This window comes from Saccoglossus kowalevskii, chromosome 6 (genome assembly GCF_978046115.1).
Source record: "Saccoglossus kowalevskii chromosome 6, keSacKowa6.1, whole genome shotgun sequence".
NCBI lineage: Eukaryota > Metazoa > Hemichordata > Enteropneusta > Harrimaniidae > Saccoglossus > Saccoglossus kowalevskii.
The window spans coordinates 11,304,404-11,326,598 of record NC_140646.1 but is presented as its reverse complement, the minus strand read 5'-3'; the positions used below and the strand labels follow the sequence as shown (position 1 = coordinate 11,326,598).

Here is a 22,195-nt window from a genome sequence, read left to right as displayed (position 1 = left end):
TGACCTGTAGTAATTACACCTGATTTGTGTACATATATTAGTAATCTACACGTTGCTTTTGACAAAAAACCACCTGTTTATTTCATTCAGTAAAGTGAACATACAGTCGTTGGTATGAACTAAGGATATTCCTACTTAAAAATTACAATTTTACATAGTCTGAAAGGCATTCTAGTAAACGGCTCCGGGTACATGGGAATTATTGAGAACAAAGTATTGTTGTTGCAATTTTGAATTGGCCGGTGCATTGACCGAAGTGAATTAGTTAGCTTTGTCAACCTCGTGTTACTGTAAAATTTCGGCAATCATTAACTAATAAGGGTGTGTTGATCATTACAACTACGTCACCTTTAGCATCATATATCTAGTCTATAATGTCATCATCACATTATTCGACACCGTCGTAGCTAACACCGGACCTAATTCCTCCTTGGAGTCAGAATTTATCTTTACAGACCAAACCCGACAGACAGGGTCACACGTAGTGGTTGACACACAATTGGGTAAGCAAAAATATGACCATCTAGTTGTGTTGAAACATCCCAGTTATATATGCGTCATGTATAAATGTGTACGTCACGATAGTACAAAGTTCATCGTCGTGAGGAAACAGTAATATTAGGCAAAAACCATACCAACATAGCAGAAGCCTGACATGTCCGTATCCATAGTACTAGCATACGAATCTCTATTGCTCCGCTAGATTAAAGGTATTGGTTACCGGTTGATACACTATAACTATATCGAAGTACTGTAATTCATTGGGACTAGAATTGACAAACAAATACAAAGAGAAGTGTTGCTGTGCGAGGATGGGTGCCAAATGGCGGCAGTTTAAGTGGTTGTTATGGAAAAACTTTATTTTACAAGTGAGTGTCAGGTTTTTATCAATATCTTGGACAGGGCAAGTGTCTTTTGTAATTACGTTACGTTATGCCCATTTGTTGAAAAGCTATTCTTGTTTTAACTGTCCCCATTCTGTCTCTCTGGGCGATGAGTGGTTCGTACGTATCATTGTATATTTTTTCTTCATGTAAATAATTAAAAAAATCAGATTTATGAAATGTGTTGAAAAAAACTAAACTGAAATTGGTATTAGCTCTAGTTTATGTACATCTTCCGATTTATCTCATAACCACGCCCATACAAGGTCTCGCATGTGACTCACATCCACCACCTAAGTGATGACCTCGAACTCTCACAGTAGCCCAGAAAGGTCAGTTCATTGCCATTGCTGAAATTTCTCCACTTTGTTATTGCCTGTTAAAAATAACCCCGAAGTGCTAATTAAATCGAAACACGTTTTTGAATGATAAAGAAAACACAGTTCTCTCTCACAATTCATGGCAACAAACGAGAGTATAATATATGATTAATTAAAAACTACAAACTTCGCCATCACGTTCAGCGTCGCAGCTTTGTATTTCGGGTGGAAATAATTTCTACTGTATTATATTTATATTGGCAATTTTGGACAATCGGAGGGGACAGTGACAATTAGTGAGTTTCTTGAACAATTAACAATTAAAATATATAGGTATAAGTGCGCTGTATATTTTGTAGCTAACAAGTAGCGGTGCGTGTACATACATCGCCATATGAAGTACACAGTTCAATTTGATGAAGGTATCGTTGCGGAGATGTCACGAACGTGAGGCAGACCGGATAATGACCGTTTACTGGACTGATAGTTTATATATAACCGTAACACACAATACATCTTGATAATAAAAAGATCTGAAACTAACGCATTCAAATCAAAGGATATAATATGTATACCGTTGTATTTGTGTGGTAACATCAACCACAAGTTTTTATTCATAATCAGTGTTTTGGATTTTCCGGTGAGGTGAACAAACTATGATGCTCATTTGCTGACCGCGTGTCACACGAGAACGAGGGCAGCTGTCAGGCAGACATTTTGACCCAGTTATAGGAACAAACTATATTAGTAAAGTTAATGACATAGACTCATGTTTTAATGATTTCGCCTTATAATCACGTTTCACAGGATTACGAAAACAACATTAGAAATCTGTTAATATATTTATCAACATTTTGTCTAATTTGACATGTCGTAGTTTGATTGACAACCCTTTGTCTCATTGATGTCCATTACACACAGATAGTCTGAACGTTATTAATGTTTTTGTGGCCGAAAAGCTCGCACATTGATATTTAGCCCTGAAATAAATAAATCTATCTATCTATCTGTTCGTCTAAGTATTTTCAATGCTATATTCATACTATGACTGATAAAATGATGCGAAAGGATGAAAGAAAGGATGCGCTGCAGCCATAAACAGCACAAGGAATCATCAGTTTTGTTTTACCCCCCATCCGACAGATTGCCATTCCAACTAGCAATTTTGAAAACCCAGAGCCCAATTTTACTACAATTTTATCGTCATCGACGATTTAGTACACCTGTACTAAAAAAGAGACTCCTTAATCGCATTGACAAGAACAAAAATTATAATTAAAGAACATGTTGGTTGCCTACCTACATTTAGTACAAGTGACCATATATAAATATATTTGTTTTTAACCAGTTACTTACAGAATATTTATGCGAAGGAAAATATATTTTTGCTTGTTTCGTCGACCTACAAAAAGCCTTCGACTCCATATGGCATGAGGGTCTTATGATTAAACTTGTCCAAAATGGCATTACTGGAAAATTCTACAAAATCATTAGACTAATGTATTCAAACTCCACAGAATGTGTAAAAGTAAAAGAAGGCCTAACTAAGCAATTTCCAATCCAGAAAGGTATAAGGAAAGGTGATGGATTAAGTCCGTTGCTATTCAATACATACATAACGACATTAAAAGACACATTGATCTATCATAAAATGATCCACCAACTTTACTCGACAGTCAGTTGTCATGTCTTTTATGTGCAGATGATCTTCTTTCGCTGTCAAAGTCACACACTGGTCCAGGATTACAAAATGCATTGAACACACTTGAGATTTATTGCAAAAAATGGCAACTAGAAATAAACATCTCAAAATCAAAATCAACCATTTTCAATAAATAAGAAAAAACTTGAAAAGGTTTCTTCTTATACATATCTGGGTATTAAAATTAATTCCACAGGGAAACTTTACAAAGCCCAAATTGACTTAAAAACAGAGCATGAAAGCTCTATTTAGTCTAAAACAGCAATTATTTTCAGAAAAAAATGTCCCTGTTTGATGCAGTGGTCAAACCAATTTTGCTTTATTGCTCATACGTTTGGTCATGTGATAACATCAAACAATCGTCAAACCTATCAAACTGCACAACACCAGCAGAAAAACTCCATCTGAAATTATGTAAATTTCTTCTAAAAGTTGGCTGTAAAGCCACAAACATTGGTTGTCTGATGGAACTGGATCGCTACACACTGCTCTTATCAAGTCTGACACAAATGTTTAAATATTGGCTGAAAATTGCTAATAAGCCGGAAAATACACTGGTCAATGAATGTTACAGACTATGCGTAAAAACTGATGAAACAGGCACCTACAACTGGGTATCAAGTATTAAACGTCTACTCAAATTATTAAACATGAGTGACGTATGGAATAAAAGCAGTGATAACCATGTCAATCCAATCTCTATATTTAAAGAAAAATTGCAACTTCTTTTTCAAAAAAAATGTCAAGGAATCACTACACGATGACAACAAAGGCGGAATCCACACAGATAAACTACGAACATATAGAGAAATAAAACACCTTTGAAAATTATCCGGAAACTATTAATCTATTACATAGAATCAGTGCACACATACTGCAAATAGACATAGGAAAACATAAAAATATTGATCTGATCGAAAGAAAATGCTTAATATGCAATAACAATAGTCGGACCGAGAATGAAACACACTTCCTTATACAATGCAATTATTACAAAAAAAGAGAGATGACCTCTTCAACAAACACAACCTACTCCGGGACAATTACTCTGACTATGAAAATTTGATAAATATACTACAACTAAAAGGTAAACAAACATTAAAAGAGTTAAGTAAATTTATTTACAAGTGTTTCACTATAAAGAAAGACAGTTTAAACAAGGATTTCCAGCTGCCTAATAACAAAGAAACACTATTTTCTTCTTTTTCTCTCTTTCTAACTGTTATGTATTTCATTAGCTATATTTAGTTATATTTGTAATATTGTTTGATCAATAGCACATTGTGGATACGATTTCATTATTATTATTATTATTATTATTATTATTATTATTATTATTATTATTATTATTATTATTATTATTATTATTATTATTATTATTATTATTATTATTATTATCTGGCGGCGGCGTTAACCTGTTCTAGATTGAACGATTTAATTGTAAGTGTTTAACATATGTTACCCGAAAGGCATTATTTTACAATATTTAGACACTGTAGAGTTTTTGTTCATGACCTATAAATAATTGTTCCCATAGATAAATATTGTTTGTAGTATGTTACCGCTTGCATGGTTACCACTCAAACGATATAAATTCAACAGATACCGGTAATGCGTTTTCTCTTATTCTTCAGTGGCGTCGGCCAATAGGTTCCGGATTCGAGCTCTTAACACCAGTAGTTCTGACCTTTCTCCTTGTTATCGCCAGGTACGGAATTTATAGATATCAAACGGACATTATTGTCTATAATTTCTACTCTCAATACGCATATGGATCATTCAAAACGAAAAAAATATCAATAACTCATTGTGCATTGTATTACAGAGTTGGACTAGAGAATACATTCGACAGAGACGTGTGTTTTGGTAAGTACTGCCAACTACATTAAACTAATTTATTTAATTAATTAAATGCACAATGCGCGATACAATGTATACAACTAGCATAGTTTAACGGTAAAAAGGAGAACTCTGCTCACTCGTGTTGACCTTTACCCTGCAATAAAGGACAAAGCAGGGCAATGGACAACCTGGGGGAAAAGGGCGCTGACACTATTTGTATCAGATAACGATGTCACCGTGTCATCACGACGATTGCGGTTGCCACGAGACAAATACAACCAATCACAATGGATTTGGGGATACTCTTTTTGGGGGGATCCCGTTCCCATAGACACAAAGGGCAAATTGCCTAAACATAATCCAGAAAATTGAAGTAATAACACTTAACACCAATTCAAGTCATTCTAAGTTATTTTCACTTTTTCTTATTCACCGCTCTGTTTTGCAAACCCATAATCCATATTGATTCTTTCTTATTATACAGTTCAATATGCACCAACCAATTTCTCATCTGATGATACCTTACTGGATAACTTGCCAAGTTTCCCAAAAATGCCTTCCGAAATAACATGGCCAACAGCTTTTCCATTTAATCAACCGAGTCAAAAGCCGGATATATCTCCTGGTGAGATGTTCTGCAATTTAACCCACGAGTGCGGGTCACTGGCATGGTATCCACAAACGGAACTAAGTAAGTATATATTAAGTCCAACTAAGCGTTTTGAAAAGTTCGTTCTTATATGTGAACACGTGCGTGATCTCTTATTTATATGACATTGTTGTAGTATGTGGTACGAGTATACGTAATCTGGCAGATAATACGATCAAGCTGATTTTATTAGATAGGCCTAAATATATCACATGATTATGTCAATGCCATATGAATGTGAAACTTACAATTGCATCTGGCCTAATTATTATTGTTCACCAATGGAACACAAACACAAGTGTCTGCGTAAAATTAAAACCAGGGTCAAGTCTTGTAAAAACAAATATCACAGTATTTTACTGCTACAATGTAATTATCCAATTTACTGAATGTACTAAACCACCTCACCCAAAATCCAATGTCACAACTTTCGTCTAATCTACTCAGCTAATTCAATTGGTGAAGTTCTCGATTTCATATCAAGTTCGATGTTCAACGCAGACATTATAAATTTTAACATTGGCTGCGAGTTGTTCAATTAAAGCGGGGGTGTCGTCACCTGCGCATGCGTCAGATGGTCATAGCGTGTCATTGTTTACAAACAAGTGTCTACCCATGAGGCTTGCGTTTTAGCGTGTGTTGTTATCATCGCTTGGGACTCAATACCCGCGCATGCGCAGGTGACGACCCTCCCGCTTTAAATGTACCTTTACTTGTTCAGTGCTCTCGATCGATTATTGTTGTTCTTTATCTGTGTACCCCCTAGCGCTGCGGATAATGCGAGAGGTGTCCATTTCAATGCAAGTTCCACTAGCTCAGGTGCAATTTGAAAGCGAAGAGGATATGGCGAAGGTGGTATCTGAAGACATTGATACGTATTATGGAGGTATGGATTGGGATTAAGAAGGAATACGTCTTTCCAATTCGTGGATCCAATATACATAATCTGGTTTAATGTAAACAAATCTAGATGATTAAATATTTTATTTCCTAAGGAAAATAACAGTGAGCTAAATTAATTTCTTTTATCAAACTCAACTTCCAGTGAAAACAATTACATTGAATTCTCTACATATCAAATTTATTATATCATTCAGTTTATTTTAAGGCAAATTTTCTATATCCGTCACGCTTCTGAACTTATTGTTTGTTGTTCTAAAATGACACTACTGCAATCTTCAGGACCTTGTCATGCCATATGTCTTTCAAAGCTATGTATTTCAGGTTTTTTACGCAAATTACGAATTTATGTTATGGGAATCACTCAGTGATGATAATCTAAACATTTCAAGCAAATATATATATATTGGGCCAGGGTCTGTACTTTTATCTACTTTATTTGAGATGCCATTTGTCGTGACGGTCACAAATTTTTGAAATTACTAAACTTTCTGAAATTACTAAAACACCATCACAAACACTAAAAGCTATATACCCACAGTTACCATATATTTTATTAAATATTGGTTCACTTAAGGATAATATTAATTAATAATTAACTAAAAAATGTTTATTTAAAGAAATTTGTGGTCAGCTTATTTAGTTAGCTGAAATAATATTTAACAATACGAAATAACTGAGCACGGCAAAATGACATTGTTTTGTTTGTTTTTCGCCCACAGCCGTCGTGTTTGACTTCCCAGCTAATGACACTGTATTGCCGCTTCATACGCCATACAAAATACGATTATCATCTGAATTATTATTCTTCGGTACCTGGGCCACAACTTTAACGTATCCTTACTACACATTGAATATACCCGTAGAATACCAGTAAGTATGGACAAGTAACATTGTCTCGATCACAACATTGGAATCGACACCGTTTTACCTGAACATTCGGTCCTTCCAGTAGTTATTAGATTAAAAATGACATCACAGCCTGCTGCTACTTAATAGTCAATAACAGTGTGTTTATCTCTATCGTATTTTCAGCTCCTACGACGAACGTTTCATGGAACTTCAATTTGCATTAGATCATACTTTTATTATGTTCCAAAGTGAAGCGTACAATTCGAGTCATCTTATGAACGGCATTCGACGAGAGGTGCAGGTATGCATTCTAACTAGCCCTGGACCCGCGGCGTTGGAATAGTGACGATATTCATGCAACTGAATTCGGCTGCTCACCGCCGTGGATCCTGCTATAGCGAAATGGAGTGGACATAATGTGTGGGCTACGCATGCGCACCAGCTATAACCTAACCGTGATCTCTCATTAATTGGGATTTTTAAAGATAAAACAACTCTTTTTTGTCTCTTTATTCTAAAACCTCAATTTGCTGCAGTCATCCCATTTTGCTATAGCATAATACGTGGCGGTGTTCGAATGGGACAGCCGACGACCGAATATAAACACCGTGTGACGGTCTACGCTTATAACGTCGTGGGTCCAGGGCCAAGTATAATAATAATAATATTGCATTATTGTCATAATGGGTGGTTCATTGCAAACTGAAAACTAAATTATGACGCACGTAATAATCAACTGTTAAATGGGCGTTCATAATTCGTTATTATTTAGATGTGATGTGTTATCAGTTTATGATAATTCGACATCCAGGCTGTACGCTTGAACATTTAGACCAGAACTTCATCTGTGATCGCTATTGCCACACTAACGTATAGTATATTTGCAATATGAAAGCTCTGCGTCCATATTATAAACATTTGCCAAAAATACTTTTCAATTTTTCAGCGACTTTCGTTTTAGATTGACCAAGATGCGACGGAAAGTATGAGCAAGGATGTTGACTAGCTTGGGGGGGGGGGGTAATTTGCTAGGACAATGATTATAATTTATTTTGATGAGTTATGTTATGAAAGTCCTGCTACAATGTTTATTCGATTAATTTAACTACTCTTACACAGAGATTTCCGTACCCGGAATGGAGAATTGAGACGTTTATCGTAACCATGCGATTCTTGATGACTATCATTCTGGTATTGGCGCTGATTTATTCCGCTGCCAGCATCGTTAAGGTTTGTAGTAGTGTCCCGACGATCACGTGATATATTCACATTCGACTCGTGTTTCGTATTCATAGGAATGAGGCAGTCATATTTGTCTCTTATTTGTTACGTGAGAATTGTTAGACCACATTTTCAAAGTGAAAATTTGTTTAACCAATTACTATTATACGCATATGTACTGAGTGTAGCATTTGTACTATTAAAATGGAACCCGTGTTCATTGTAAATAATTGATCAAATTTACTTTTTGTACTTTTTTGAATTTACATACAACCCTGTTAAAGTGTTCTTTAGAACGCATTAAGAAATTAGTCCACCCCTAATGAGGAAATGTCATAATGTATGCATTTGACTAATTTGCATAATTAACGAGGTCATTACACGAGTCTACATATAACTACAAAGGTTTCACTTCACATTAATTGCTGTGTGCAAAACATATGCAGTACATACTAGTATGTCATAGAATAACACGTTTACTGTCAGCATGTTTTTAAAGAATTGATTCTTGTCTCGCTTTCAGGAACTTGTTATTGAGAAAGAGAGTAGACTAAAGGAAAGTATGAAAATGATGGGGTTGTCTAATTGGTTGCACTGGACGGCATGGTTCGTTAAATGTTTCCTCTTCTTAATGATCTCAGGGTTTGCCATGTCGATTCTTATCAAGGTTAGTGTCTGTTATAAATCACTGTACCAAATTTCCAAAGAATACACGAGCACTATGTGGGGTCAATGCACTCTGTCACATGATTGAACCAAAACAGGCGAACAAAATTCATTTTGAATCAACAATATTTAATGTTATCACACATTTGGCATATGTATTCAGTCATTTTATCTGGAAAATTATATATCAACGCAAGTCGTTTGCGCGCGTAACTTCTACGCTTAAAGCGAGAGAGTCGTCACGTGTGCAAACACATCTACCCAAGAGCCTTTTCGTGTAAGCATGCATTTTCACTTAGGACTCAATTCCCGCGCACGCGCAAGCGACGACCCCCTCCGTTTTAAATACTAGTATATTGCAAACATGTTGGACGTGGTAAACAAAATCAATTTTTACTCTCAGGCAACCTGCAATATAGTAATCTCAATAAAGATTCAATAATATGTCTGTTTATGTTTTATTTGTCTTGATAGGCGGGACAAGTGTTCCGGCATAGTGACTTTCTGTGTATTTTCATATTCTTGATGTTGTGGATTATCGCTGGTATCATGTGGAACTTTGCTATAAGCGTATTTTTCTCCAAGGCAAAGATTGCCATGGTATCTGCTGTGGTGCTGTGGTATCTCAACTACGTCGTCACCGAATTCATTCTCATCGACTACTACAATATCACAACGTACGTCATTTCATTCTTTTATTCATATATTTCTTTAGTTTAAAGAAAGAATTATTCACGAGTTCTCATATGTTCGGGACAATGTCATGGTCGGAAATCCTTGCGTTATTTCCTAAAATGTATCAATAAATTATGAGTACGTGTATGTATGTATGTATGTATGTATATATGTGCATGAACCTAAATTAATTAGTTTGCGTTCGCAAATTGTGCGTCGAAATGTGACTTAATCATACAACGCACGGCAAAGCACAAGTACGTCCAAGTTCTTAAATAATCATAGAATGTACGATATTCAAAATTCCCGTGGACAACGTTCCGCGGGGCGAATGCTATCGAGTTTTCGTATAAAGTTAGAAAGAAGGTGTCTAAATGAATGAAGAAAACGTTAGAGGCGGATGATGACAAGTAATCGAGTGAATGTTTCGCATCGAATATTAATTAATTATAAAGCTGTATAAAAAAAACGACAGTCGGAAAATTTCGCGTGCGATTAGGTGGACTCGAAGACCCCCTGAGATGCAAAAACTCAATCATGTTTGCAAACAATTACTGACCTGGTTATCGTGTGAATATTCTAATGATTGCATTTGATATATGGCGCATACTACTTCATACGTCAACAGCAGCAAAAAATATATATTCCATAATGTAATTTTAATATTTGACATTAATGTTTCTACTTTGTTTTTAGATCGCAAAAGGTAGCAGCTTGCCTCTTACAGAATACCTGTCTAGGAATGGCCATCCAGACTATATCACGATTGGAAAGCCTGAACGTTGGTATGACATGGGAAACACTGACCACATCACCGGCTCAAGGCTACGACGTACCCGTACTTATGACTTGGATTATGTTTGTAGTAGATTCCATTATCTACGGTCTTATAGCATGGTAAATTATACTTTATCGTCTGTAACGCGGGAACATGGTAATGTGTCTTTTGCATATTTTCGCCTCGATCTAACGAATCTCTCTCTATCGGACAAAAAAAAAAGTTTTTTGGATGAAACGGGTTTGAAAGCCTTTTATATGACATACATGGAATCCGCCTTTATTTTGACGGCCGCCATCTTTAATTTCAATGGCGAAAATACACTATTAATGACCTCATGAAATGTTACCGATTACTTGCTTCTGAATAACAGAGCTACAGGTAATCCATAATCGTTTAACTCAGCCAATGATTCGAATTGATGATTATCGGAACAAAACTGTCGCTCATGGGAATTATTTTTGCGTTTAGGTGTCACATTAACACCTATATATTTGTTGCCACGTTTGCAAGTGGTCAGCAACCAACGTATAATTTCACTTTGCACTCCAAGGTACGTCGAGGCAGTTTTCCCTGGTGAATATGGCATTGCACGGCCTTACTATTTCCCTTTTACGAAGTCGTATTGGATGGGGCCAAGTGAAAATGATGTGAAACCAAATACTAAATATAACGACGACGACGAGGTATGATGTTCTTCCATTCAAACAAAACAAATGACATCATTTCATTCTGTTCTGTGTGTGGGTGTTTAGGTATGTGGAAGCGGTGTTTCCGGGGACATATGGTATAGCCCGCCCTTATTACTTCCCATTTACGAAGTCTTACTGGTTCGGGCCGAGCGACTTTAACAGTGTCTCGCCTGAAACGCACGAGGTCAGCCTCAGATTTAAGTGCTCAATGTTTGTTATAATGATCGTGCAACGTTATGTTAAATATAAATACATCGGTGAAATATACATATCACATTGATTTTGACCTTTTGTCATTAAATACGATGTATGTTTGTTATGCTAATAATTCGGGATGTGATGTAATAACATACAGATCCGATCTTTACAGATGGAGATGAAAAGAACTGTTCATGAAAACCACGAGCCGGAGCCGAGTGATCTCATCCCAGGAATACAAATTTCAAATCTACGTAAAGTTTATGCGGTAAGTCTGTTTTACAACACATACTCATCCCTGTGATGACACTAATACTCTTGAACTATACGGTTCTTAGCTTTCTTTGTTTTCAATATTCAGAGTTCCGTTGGAAGTAAAGTGGCCGTTGATAACCTGAATTTAACAATGTTTGAAAATCAAATCACATCTTTACTGGGTCACAATGGTGCTGGGAAAACGACAACGATGTCTATCTTAACCGGTTTATTCCCGCCTACTGCGGGAACTGCTGTGGTGAATGGCTACAACATTGCGACAGAAATGGATAGTATTCGGGAGAGTCTTGGATTATGTCCGCAACATAACATTTTGTTTGATCGACTAACAGTTAGCGAACATTTGACGTTTTTCCTGGCATTAAAGGTCCGTGAACGAATCTTCATAATCTCACCAAATCGCACTCTTATAGTAATTGCCTAAAGCAAAAGCCTGCAATAAACGCACATTCGTGAAGTAGGTCGTTATTTGCTAAACAATCATAAAATATGTGTTGAAGTGAGTCGACAATTATCATTATTCTATTTAGTGTCGTTAAAAAATAAATAACATGATACTGTCTTAATCTACAGGGAATAATCGGAGAGGAGTCAAAAGAACACATAGAAAGTATGATTGAAGACCTGAATTTGTCCGATAAGGCCAAAAGTAAAAGCAGTGAACTTTCTGGGGGAATGAAGAGAAAACTAAGGTATGTATACGCTTTTTATCTTGATAAAATAAATGTTTAATATATACCCACAGTGTATAATATCATTGGTTGGTTGCATTTGCAGTGTAGCAATAGCTTTGATTGGTCGCCCGAAGATAGTGATGTTGGACGAACCAACTGCCGGTATGGATCCATATGCTAGAAGATCTACTTGGGATTTGCTTTTGAAACATAAAGACGGAAAGACCATTATTCTGACAACCCATTCTATGTAAGTAAGGCAAGATTTGGAATCACCACTGGAAATAGTATAAAGTACCCCGACGGGGTTGATTGATTCATTATAATTCATTTTTTTTATGAACACAGGGATGAAGCTGATCTACTCGGTGACAGGATTGCTATTATGTCTACTGGTAGTCTGGTCTGCAGTGGAACCTCGCTCTTCTTGAAGAATAGGTAAGAACCTATGACATGGATTTTACTGGATATGGGCTAAGTGATGGTGGACAGATTTGCCCCGAGAAGAATCGTAACTAGTTAGGTTAATTTCGACCCAGGACTTATATATCTACATATTGTTTGTATTGTACGAGATTTGACATGCGCATGTCCAATTAGTACTACACGCTATTTTAAGCTCTCTTTTGTGAGACAGTTAGGGTTGATGTAGTAGGTAGCGTATCTGCTAAACATTTACACTAGCTGAATCTGATTATAATCCGATTTTAATTTTCATATTAAGGAAAAAAATGAGCCTATACCTCGATCAAATTTTAAAAAGATGGGGGGAAGGGGCAATAGCCATGATCTTGGGAATCATATATTACATGTTGTGATGTGTGTTTGTGTGCCTGTGCTGTTATTATACTGGGTTATATTGATTATAATAAACTAGATTTGGAATTGGCTACCATCTTACCCTTGTGAAGACCCCATCCTGTATCATAGATGCTGTATCTAGCCGGATTCGAATGTATGTACCACAGGCCGAGATGTCAGCGGAATCAGGAGCTGAGTTGTCATATATTCTCCCTAGGGAAAGTACGGCATCTTTCAAAGCAATGTGCAAAGATCTCGAAGGTAAAATAAAATTATAATATGTCCTATATCGTGACAATCACTAATGCATATAACTTGTAAATCATTATTGTTAATCAGACCTAAACCGAAGAGTTTGAGTCAATACCACAAACAACAGCAGATATGGCCTTATGAATTGAGCTATTGTATATTCTGATCGATGTTGCTTACTAAAAAATGTATTTATTGTCTAATAGATAATCGAGAAAATATTGGAGTTACCAGTTTTGGTATATCTGTTACTACTCTTGAAGAAGTTTTTCTTAAAGTTGATCAGATGGCCGAAGATGCAGAGGAAAATGCCGAGGAAGATACCATGTTCCATGATGACAAACAGATGAATGGTATAGGGGATTTTGACGAACTGCCTGCGAGTAATGGTAAAAGTGTGATGCATGCACATGACGGTGCAAACGGAAGTACTGCTGACATTTTATCTGCACCACAGACTGAGATTGAAATGAACAACGCATATGAACAAGAAGGTTGGTTATCATTACGATTATACCACTTGCAGTTCGATAAGTACACGTTTATCTCTGAATGAATGGTAATTTTTTCTCTCTAGGCATTTTGTCAGGTGTTGCCCTGAAGTGGCTGCAGTTCAAAGCAATTTTTGTCAAGAGATTACTACACAGTAAGAGGGATAAAAAAGCCATAGTCACACAGCTGTTGTTGCCATTGATCTTTGTTATATTTGGACTATTGTTGCTGGTTTTGTCACCCAATGCAACCGAAGAAACTATACGACTTCTCAACTTGAGAAACCTTAGTGCTGAGAATCCAGATGCAAGTGTGTTTTATGCAGATCTCAGAAGTACATATAACGAAAGGGATCTTTTGAAGGTATTCTAGATTCTAATATAACATTATAATAAATTGAGTTGAGGCTCGGTGCAAGTATTTTTATGTCAAGAATAAAACTCTTAATATATGTCTGTGAAATTATGTATACAATATGAAATTAATAATTAACATAAGCTGAGTTTGCAAAGTTTGGTTGTGTTTGTTCGATAACCACCTTGACCGCATTGATTGATGAATGAATCCCGATCAGTGGCTTTATGTCCACGGCATACTGACCTAGGGTAGGGTCCACTGAGAAACTCAACATTCAGCAAAAAAAACCCTTGGTTGATTGTGATGAATTTGTTTTGACGATATTGGCAAAAATATTGTCAAACATCTGCAATTCTTTTAATTTTGTCTTCATCAAAACAAATTCGGTATACATATTATTGAGCATTTAATAGGTGAATTTATTAAAAGTCATATAATTATGTACTATAAAAAACTTTATTTTAGCTGCAATTAATTTTCGCTGAAAAGACTTTTTGGGTGTTTTGTATGGAATTTATTTTCACTGATGTTTGACGAGTTGGTTTTATTTTCACTGAATCATTCCTTCAGCGAAAATAGCGAAATTTAATTCCAAGTGAAAATACAGTGTTTTATAGTATGCTCCACTGAATAAATGAATCCAAATATACTGGTGATTTGCGATATCTCGAATTAGATAAGCATTCGAATTGTTAACAAAGGAAGGTCGATCATCATTCATCATCCAACTTCCCAGCATAAACACTTTCTACCAATCCAATATGTTCCAGACATGGTCTAATAAGCACAGACGCAATGAAATACACACATGCGTATAATAAATATGGTAATGCAAAAATGTGCAAAGATCAAGGGTTACTGCAAAGATGTGTTGCATAACTATCAGAAGTATGGGTCATCGGGGTCAACAATTGAGACAAGCACCTTCACTCGGCCGTACTTTTGAATTAGTTAACTCTATTTTCACAGTACTGAATAATCTTATTCCTTTCACTTTTAGTACCTCCCAAAAGCACTGGATGAGCAAAACATGCCAGTAATTAACATCGCTGATGACGTCTTTGAACTCCGTAAAAACAACTCTGGTTCTTTGATTGATTCTGAGCAAATAACTGATGTCATGGATTGCTGTCAGTACAAATATCAAATTTTGAATTCATACTGTTCAGATGAGGTGAGTTTTGTCACTTGTATCTTGTACAATGTCAATGGCACATCACTTGTGTAAATCAATTAAACAAAACAAAACATGTTAGCCTATAAGCGCCCTTCACTCATGTGCCTCGGTGGGGAATGGATTTTATTGTATGTAAAAATATGTGTTTTTTTTTTAGATTTACGAATCGGCGAACGAGGATAAGAATTTGTGTTCTGAAATTGAGGATTTCGCATATTACAACTGTCCATACTGTGTTACTAACCCTGGGTAAGATGGCATGTATGGTTAAAATGTATAAGAAAATCTATTTCACGACTCGATTACTAAATATACTCATGAGCTCATGATTTTGTATTAGTATCAGTGTCATTTTAATTATTTTTAATTGATACATTTCGAATACAGGTATTACAGTGACAGCTTCAATGACAGCTGTCCAGTCGGCGCTGATGATACTGTGCTACCGTACATGAATACCTATTTTGAAGAGTACGTCCTACGTGATAGCTCAGTGGGAGAATATTTCAACGACCATGTCGCTGGGTTCACAATGGTGAATGATAGGAACAATACCAATTGGACTTTAATCACAGTGTGGTATAGCAACCAGGTATATATTATATCGTTCATTTCAGAATTTAGACTGTTATGTTTGATGATAACAATTTCAAGATACATATAAGGAACATACTATCCCCAGTCTACTAGTCTAATGACAATACGCATCAATTTATTTAGAACAAAGAATACACTAAGCTTATAGATTATTTGTTGTACCTTGCCGCGATCACAACGATAATAATACTTACAATCCCTAAAACTTACCTAGAGGGATATTGCATTACTAGAGTTCTAGATTTGGTAATCGTATTATCGATGCATTTAGCATACACTTCGTTAACTTGATTATTGATTTCATTTTTTTGTTAGCCGTTCCACGCCTCCGTGGAAGCCCTTTCAGTGCTTGACAACTCGTTGCTTCATTACATGACAAATATCAGTTATAACATATCTGTTAGTAATCATCCTCTGCCTGCCTCGTCATCTGAACAGGTAAAGCAATTTCCACTTTGTGACTGATACCAGTCACTGCTATTTCAGTTGTAGCCTATTGGCTTTATTCCAGACACAACACGTCGTGTCAACCGATTATAAAATGTTAATCTGTTTTGTTTCGATTTTGTCGCATAGCTATCTGACACAGCAGAACAGTCATTGATTTTGGCTATATGTGCCGTATTCGGACTCGGATTCCTTGCTGCAAGCTTTGCACCATTTTTAATTTCAGAGAAGACCTCTAAGGTAAATACAACTGAATGTTCTATTTTCCAACTTCAGCAATATTTTCTAACATAGAAAAGTCACTTTACGGTTTTAAAACCAATATTTCTTATCTTACTACCAGGCTAAATTGTTACAATTTGTAAGTGGATTGGACGCCATGAGTTACTGGTTTGGAACATTTTTTTGGGACGCAATTAATTACTCCATAGTTCTCGTTGTATTGGTTTTTCTGTTTGGAATATTCCCAACAGTATATGCGCCGCCAAACTTGGGAGAAACCACTCTACTACTGGTTAGTTTTAATTATAGATTATTAATATTATTATTATTATTATACTGTATCAAGTGTCCATAGAGAAATCAGAAATAGCATTATTTATAACGAAAAGGGGCTTATAGTTACGCCAATATATCACTGTGTATACAATTATACCATTGCCACTATGAAACAATCGCTGTTTAAAATTGTACAAATATTTTCTATGAAGTGTTGAAAAATAAAAAAAATATTTCTTCTGCTGATTGCACTGCTCGACCTCTCAAGTTAAAAATTAACCGAAGTGCATTGTTGTACGCTACATGCAGATCATGCTTAACAGTACAATTGCTCCATACATTTAAGCAATAATTACTATATATAAAAACTGCGAAAAATAGTACATTTAACATGTTTCGAGCACTTCCCCCAAATTCCTCAAAATAATATTTGCCCTGGCATAAATTGACCTGAGTTGACTGCTCATGTCTCCGGTATCATCATTAGAGGCAGCACACTGTATAGATGGTACGTTATATCACGAACGGTTTTTTATACAAATATACAGATTTTGCACGATCAACTATGAATAGTGCAATCAATATAAAATATGTAATAAAGAGCATAATTCGTTTCCATTATGGGTTAGAAGTGATTCATTTATGTTCCAACACAATTGCTATTCTAGGTATTGTTTGGCTGGGCCTGTATTCCAATGACATACGTGTTAGCCTGGCCATTCGATTCCCCACTAGCTGGTTATGGACTTATTGCCCTGTTGTATTCATTGGGATCACTGGTAAGATATTTCATTTCGTTTCCCACGACTATTTTACACATGGAAGAAACTTTTTTGCATCCACAACTTAACATTAAATGAAACAGTTTTCATTTAAATGCATGCCACCTTTTGCATAAAGTTGTTCTCAGAGTTAAGTGAATTCGTTAGTACATGGCCTGGCGCCTTTGGTACAAATTATAATAGTATTCTGAAACTTTTTTATTCTAGATAACATTAATCGTAATATTTATTCTGGAACTATTAGACCATACCCAGGAAGCGGCTGTCATCTGTGATTATATTTTCATGTTATTGCCAACGCACTGTTTAGGTAGAGCTTTGATTTATCTCGGGGTCAATGACGCAGCTGTGCAGCAATGTACAGCTACACAGGTGTAAGTATAGAATTACTTATTTATTTGTATATGCGGGTATTTGCATCATTCTGCCAAGTTAGTTTACAGTCAAAGTATGCATTATGCTTTCCTTACAGGGATCGTCTCGTCTGCGAGACCTCAGATGTTGAATATGAAGAAAATTACCTTGCTTGGGATATGCCTGGTGTTGGACAGCACTGTCTGTACTTGTTCCTAGAAGGGGTTTTCTATTTAACGATGATCCTTCTGATGGAGGTGTGTAGTAAATTCTAAACATGTCACGCCGTTTAGGTTTTTAATACAATATCTGTCTTTGCTAGGTATCATTATTGCGCACTTTAATTTCCAGTGTCATATGTGTCTTTTCTTTTTTTTAGGTGCATTTTTTTATCCCATCAAGATCACCTGAGCATCTAGAATCTCTGGAACCTGTTGAGGATGTATGTACAACAATGACGATTATTATAGAAATGAACTATGGAACTAAAATTCGACACCAGAAACTATGCAGGCATCTTATGGAGTCATAAATCAACTTTTATTACGATTTGTTTTCTGCAGGACGAAGATGTCGGACAAGAAAGAGCTAAAGTAGAGTCTATGTTAAGCCCCGGAGACAGTGGATACGCTGTAGTCCTTAAGAACCTGACGAAGACTTATCGAGGAATGCTTGACACGTGTAGACGAAAAAAGGGATTTACAGCCGTCAATGACTTGTGTTTAACGATCCCAAGTGGCGAATGTTTTGGTCTCCTTGGAATAAACGGTAATCTTAAACGGATATATTTGTGTGACGTCGTCCACGCCACAGTATGTGTGCAATATATAGTTTACTTGACATTTTCTATTCTGTAGGTGCTGGTAAGACTACGTCATTCCGTATGATGATCGGCGATCTCAGCACGAGTGCTGGTACTGCTTACATGGGTGGTTATAATATTCTAACGGATCGAAGACAGGTTAGTCTATAGCCATTGCACAACTTGCAAGTGTTTCCGTGTTAATGGTTGCATGGTGGCAACTGATGTCCTCTGTTTTCTTTTTATTAGGTTCAGCAACGCATAGGATACTGTCCACAGGTAATTTGCCATGCCATTTTATTTGCAGTTAAGATATATCATTTGTCGAATAATACGATGTCGATGATCATTTTTGGTTTTATTATGTATATATTTGTTATATTTAATAATGTCAATTTTCAGTTTGATGCCTTGATAGATAAACTGACTGGCCGTGAACTTATCAGGATGTATGCTCGTCTACGTGGTATTCCACCGGACACCATAGAAGCTGTTGTGGACAGTTGTATATCTCACCTAAACCTTGGTAATTGGGCTGATAAGTTATGTGGAGATTACAGGTATTAACATTCACGATTCAATTCATACATTCACATTACATTCACCCATTTGAAAAATGGCTCATTGAATATACTCGGGGAAACTCCGGGGAATATTCCATGGAATAAACTAAAACAAATATATTGTTATTTTGTTTGCAGTGGAGGAAACAAACGAAAGGTTAGCACTGCCTCAGCCATGGTTGGCAATCCGCCAATCATATTCTTGGTAAGTACTAGTTGCGATAACCCTATTTAATATCTGGGACAAAAAATAAACAGTTTGTTAATAAGAGTTATGATCGGATTTTAGGATGAACCGACAGCAGGAATGGATCCCAGGGCACGGCGTTTTCTCTGGAATGCTATCACTCGTCTGATGAAGGGAGGTAGATGCATTGTTCTAACTTCACACAGGTGAGCTGAGATATGAAACAATTAGAAACCATGTGCATTATTAAGTTTATCATTCCACATCCTTATTCTGACATTTTAGTGTCCTGATATGGACGTTGCACCACCTTGTTCGGGCATCTCATCTTCTTATTCAGGAACCCTTGTGTTGTTGATTATATATTTCTTATTTTGGAGATTTCACCTAATTTTGTACCAACTCTAATAATGGAGGGTATCAATACCCCCTCTAAGTAACTTAAATATGGTTGGAAACATTTCACAATTTAGAGCGTATACAATAGAATTTAGTAACATTATACACATTAGTGTGTTTAGACACATGATATGTCTTAATATTATACTTCTCTATGTGTGTGATATATCCACAGCATGGAAGAATGTGAAGCCTTGTGTACAAGACTAGCCATCATGGTCAATGGTCAGTTCAAGTGTCTTGGAAGTACCCAGCATCTAAAAAGCAGGTAGGTTTGATTGCACGGTGTTACTAAACATGCTACCTCATGTACTTCTAATCTTTTTCAAGGATGCCATTTTATAATTTGTCTTTTATGTATTTTTTTTTCACCCGTAGATTTGGTAAAGGTTACATGTTGATGGTCAAAGTAGACGCTGAGACTAGCACAGAACCGGTTAAAGAGTTCCTCAACAATTCATTCCCAAACCTGAAACTCTTAGAGGAACATGCGGTATGTAATTTCTAATCACCTTGAGAAATGCACTGCAATATAATATTTCTGTTATTGTGGATATAATAGTGATGTAGAACTATGTTATTGAGAAACAAACCTGTGATAAATTGAGTTTCTAAGTTAAGAAATTCTAAATATTATAAATGCCACATATGCACACAAGTTATCTTTGATATCTTATCTAAATTTATTTCTTCATATTAGATGTGTTCTATAATATTATATACTAGTACTATATTATGTGAACGTACCACCAGTACATGCGTATGTCTCAACAAACTCTCCTGTTCATTTTTCAGGGCATGCTAAGTTACCAAATAGAAAATGCAGATTTGAGTTGGTCTTATATATTTGGAACAATAGAAGACAACAAAGACACCCTGAATTTAACAGATTATAGTGTCAGCCAAACCTCTCTAGAACAGGTATAAAGCTTTTTTTTCATAGAATAGTTCTTATTGGGATGACATTTGCAGTATAGAATATCAGCTCGGGATTGTCTTGGTAATGAGTTAGTGTATCCATATTCCTCAACAACGTACTTTATATAACATTGTAATTTAATTTTCAGGTATTTATCAACTTCGCTAAAGAACAGAACGAAGACAAGAAAAGCTAGGCGCATGTATGGGGATGCGTGTTTACATACCACCTTAGTATGTGAAAGTAATATACATTTTAAGAGCACATTCAAACAAATAATTTGTATTTTGTTTATTTCAATTTTGTTTCATGATTTCAATAGGTTTTTGTTCTTAGTTGTCACGTTTATGATACAGATACTATTTCACATGTTAGAAGAACACTTGTAAATTTAAGTTAACTTCACTACATCCCCAATTTGTATTCAACAATTCATTATACCACATTCAGATTAATACAGGTATATCCCATTTATGACGTAACCAAATAATTATAATAATAATGTATGTTACATGTGGTTCCTGCACGGATTTGAAGTGCCCATACATCATCATGACATGCATATTAAGCCTGTCATTATTAGTTAAATATACCCCTCCTTGACCAGGGGATGATTTTCTGTCAGATCACAAATCAAAAGTTTTCTGCACCCCCTTGCCAACAGAGGTTTGTCAATATTATCTTTTTATTTGGAGTATAAACAAATAATTAACCAAAACTGTAGGTGTCTAAGAGGTGAAACAATTGTGTTTTGTCATTTTGCGTCTATGTGGGATATATAGAAAGTACTGAAAATACGGAAATATACATTTTCATGAGGGTCTTTCCAATAATTGTCAGATATATGTAAAATATACCAGCTTACACAGTGATGAAATAATTATTCCATCTTATTATTTGGAAAAAATAATGCTTTAATTCTATTATCCCCCCCCCACCAATTTTTTTCTTGATAATATACAGATTTCCTTGTGTGTATATATGTATTTTATTATACATAAAAACTGTTTGTATGTTTGTGTACTATTTTAATTTAAAAGAATTATATTGCAATTTGCAAAAGTTCTTGTTGTGTAAGTAATTCTACTCCAATCCCTTTATCCTGTGGTAAACAAGTCATTGTTAATGACATAGTCCCTTTAAAGTTTTTAGTGACTTTGTCAAACAATGCAAAGCATAGTCAGATTAAACTGAACTGGGCGGCATCAAGTCCATCATTATGCAAATCACAACCACATA

At 35.8% G+C, this 22,195-nt stretch overlaps 1 protein-coding gene across 1 annotated transcript; it reads left to right on the top strand.

The window, feature by feature from the left end:
- The first annotated feature begins 774 nt into the window (after positions 1-774).
- Positions 775-22,018, top strand: LOC100378813 (phospholipid-transporting ATPase ABCA3-like). Its single transcript, XM_085500738.1, has 40 exons — positions 775-869; positions 4,541-4,614; positions 4,732-4,772; positions 5,233-5,439; positions 6,164-6,283; positions 7,020-7,170; positions 7,333-7,450; positions 8,269-8,379; positions 8,894-9,037; positions 9,511-9,713; positions 10,408-10,608; positions 11,245-11,382; positions 11,566-11,647; positions 11,741-12,022; positions 12,229-12,347; positions 12,433-12,579; positions 12,678-12,767; positions 13,207-13,391; positions 13,589-13,876; positions 13,960-14,237; positions 15,232-15,405; positions 15,566-15,657; positions 15,796-16,000; positions 16,321-16,443; positions 16,582-16,692; positions 16,796-16,966; positions 17,619-17,729; positions 17,940-18,106; positions 18,205-18,343; positions 18,466-18,528; positions 18,650-18,854; positions 18,944-19,047; positions 19,138-19,167; positions 19,291-19,448; positions 19,590-19,656; positions 19,741-19,844; positions 20,213-20,305; positions 20,416-20,530; positions 20,833-20,958; positions 21,105-22,018. Exons 1-40 carry the CDS (start codon positions 813-815, stop codon positions 21,150-21,152), a joined length of 5,442 nt encoding a protein of 1,813 aa, XP_085356864.1. The 5' UTR covers positions 775-812; the 3' UTR covers positions 21,153-22,018.
- The last annotated feature ends 177 nt before the right edge of the window (positions 22,019-22,195 follow it).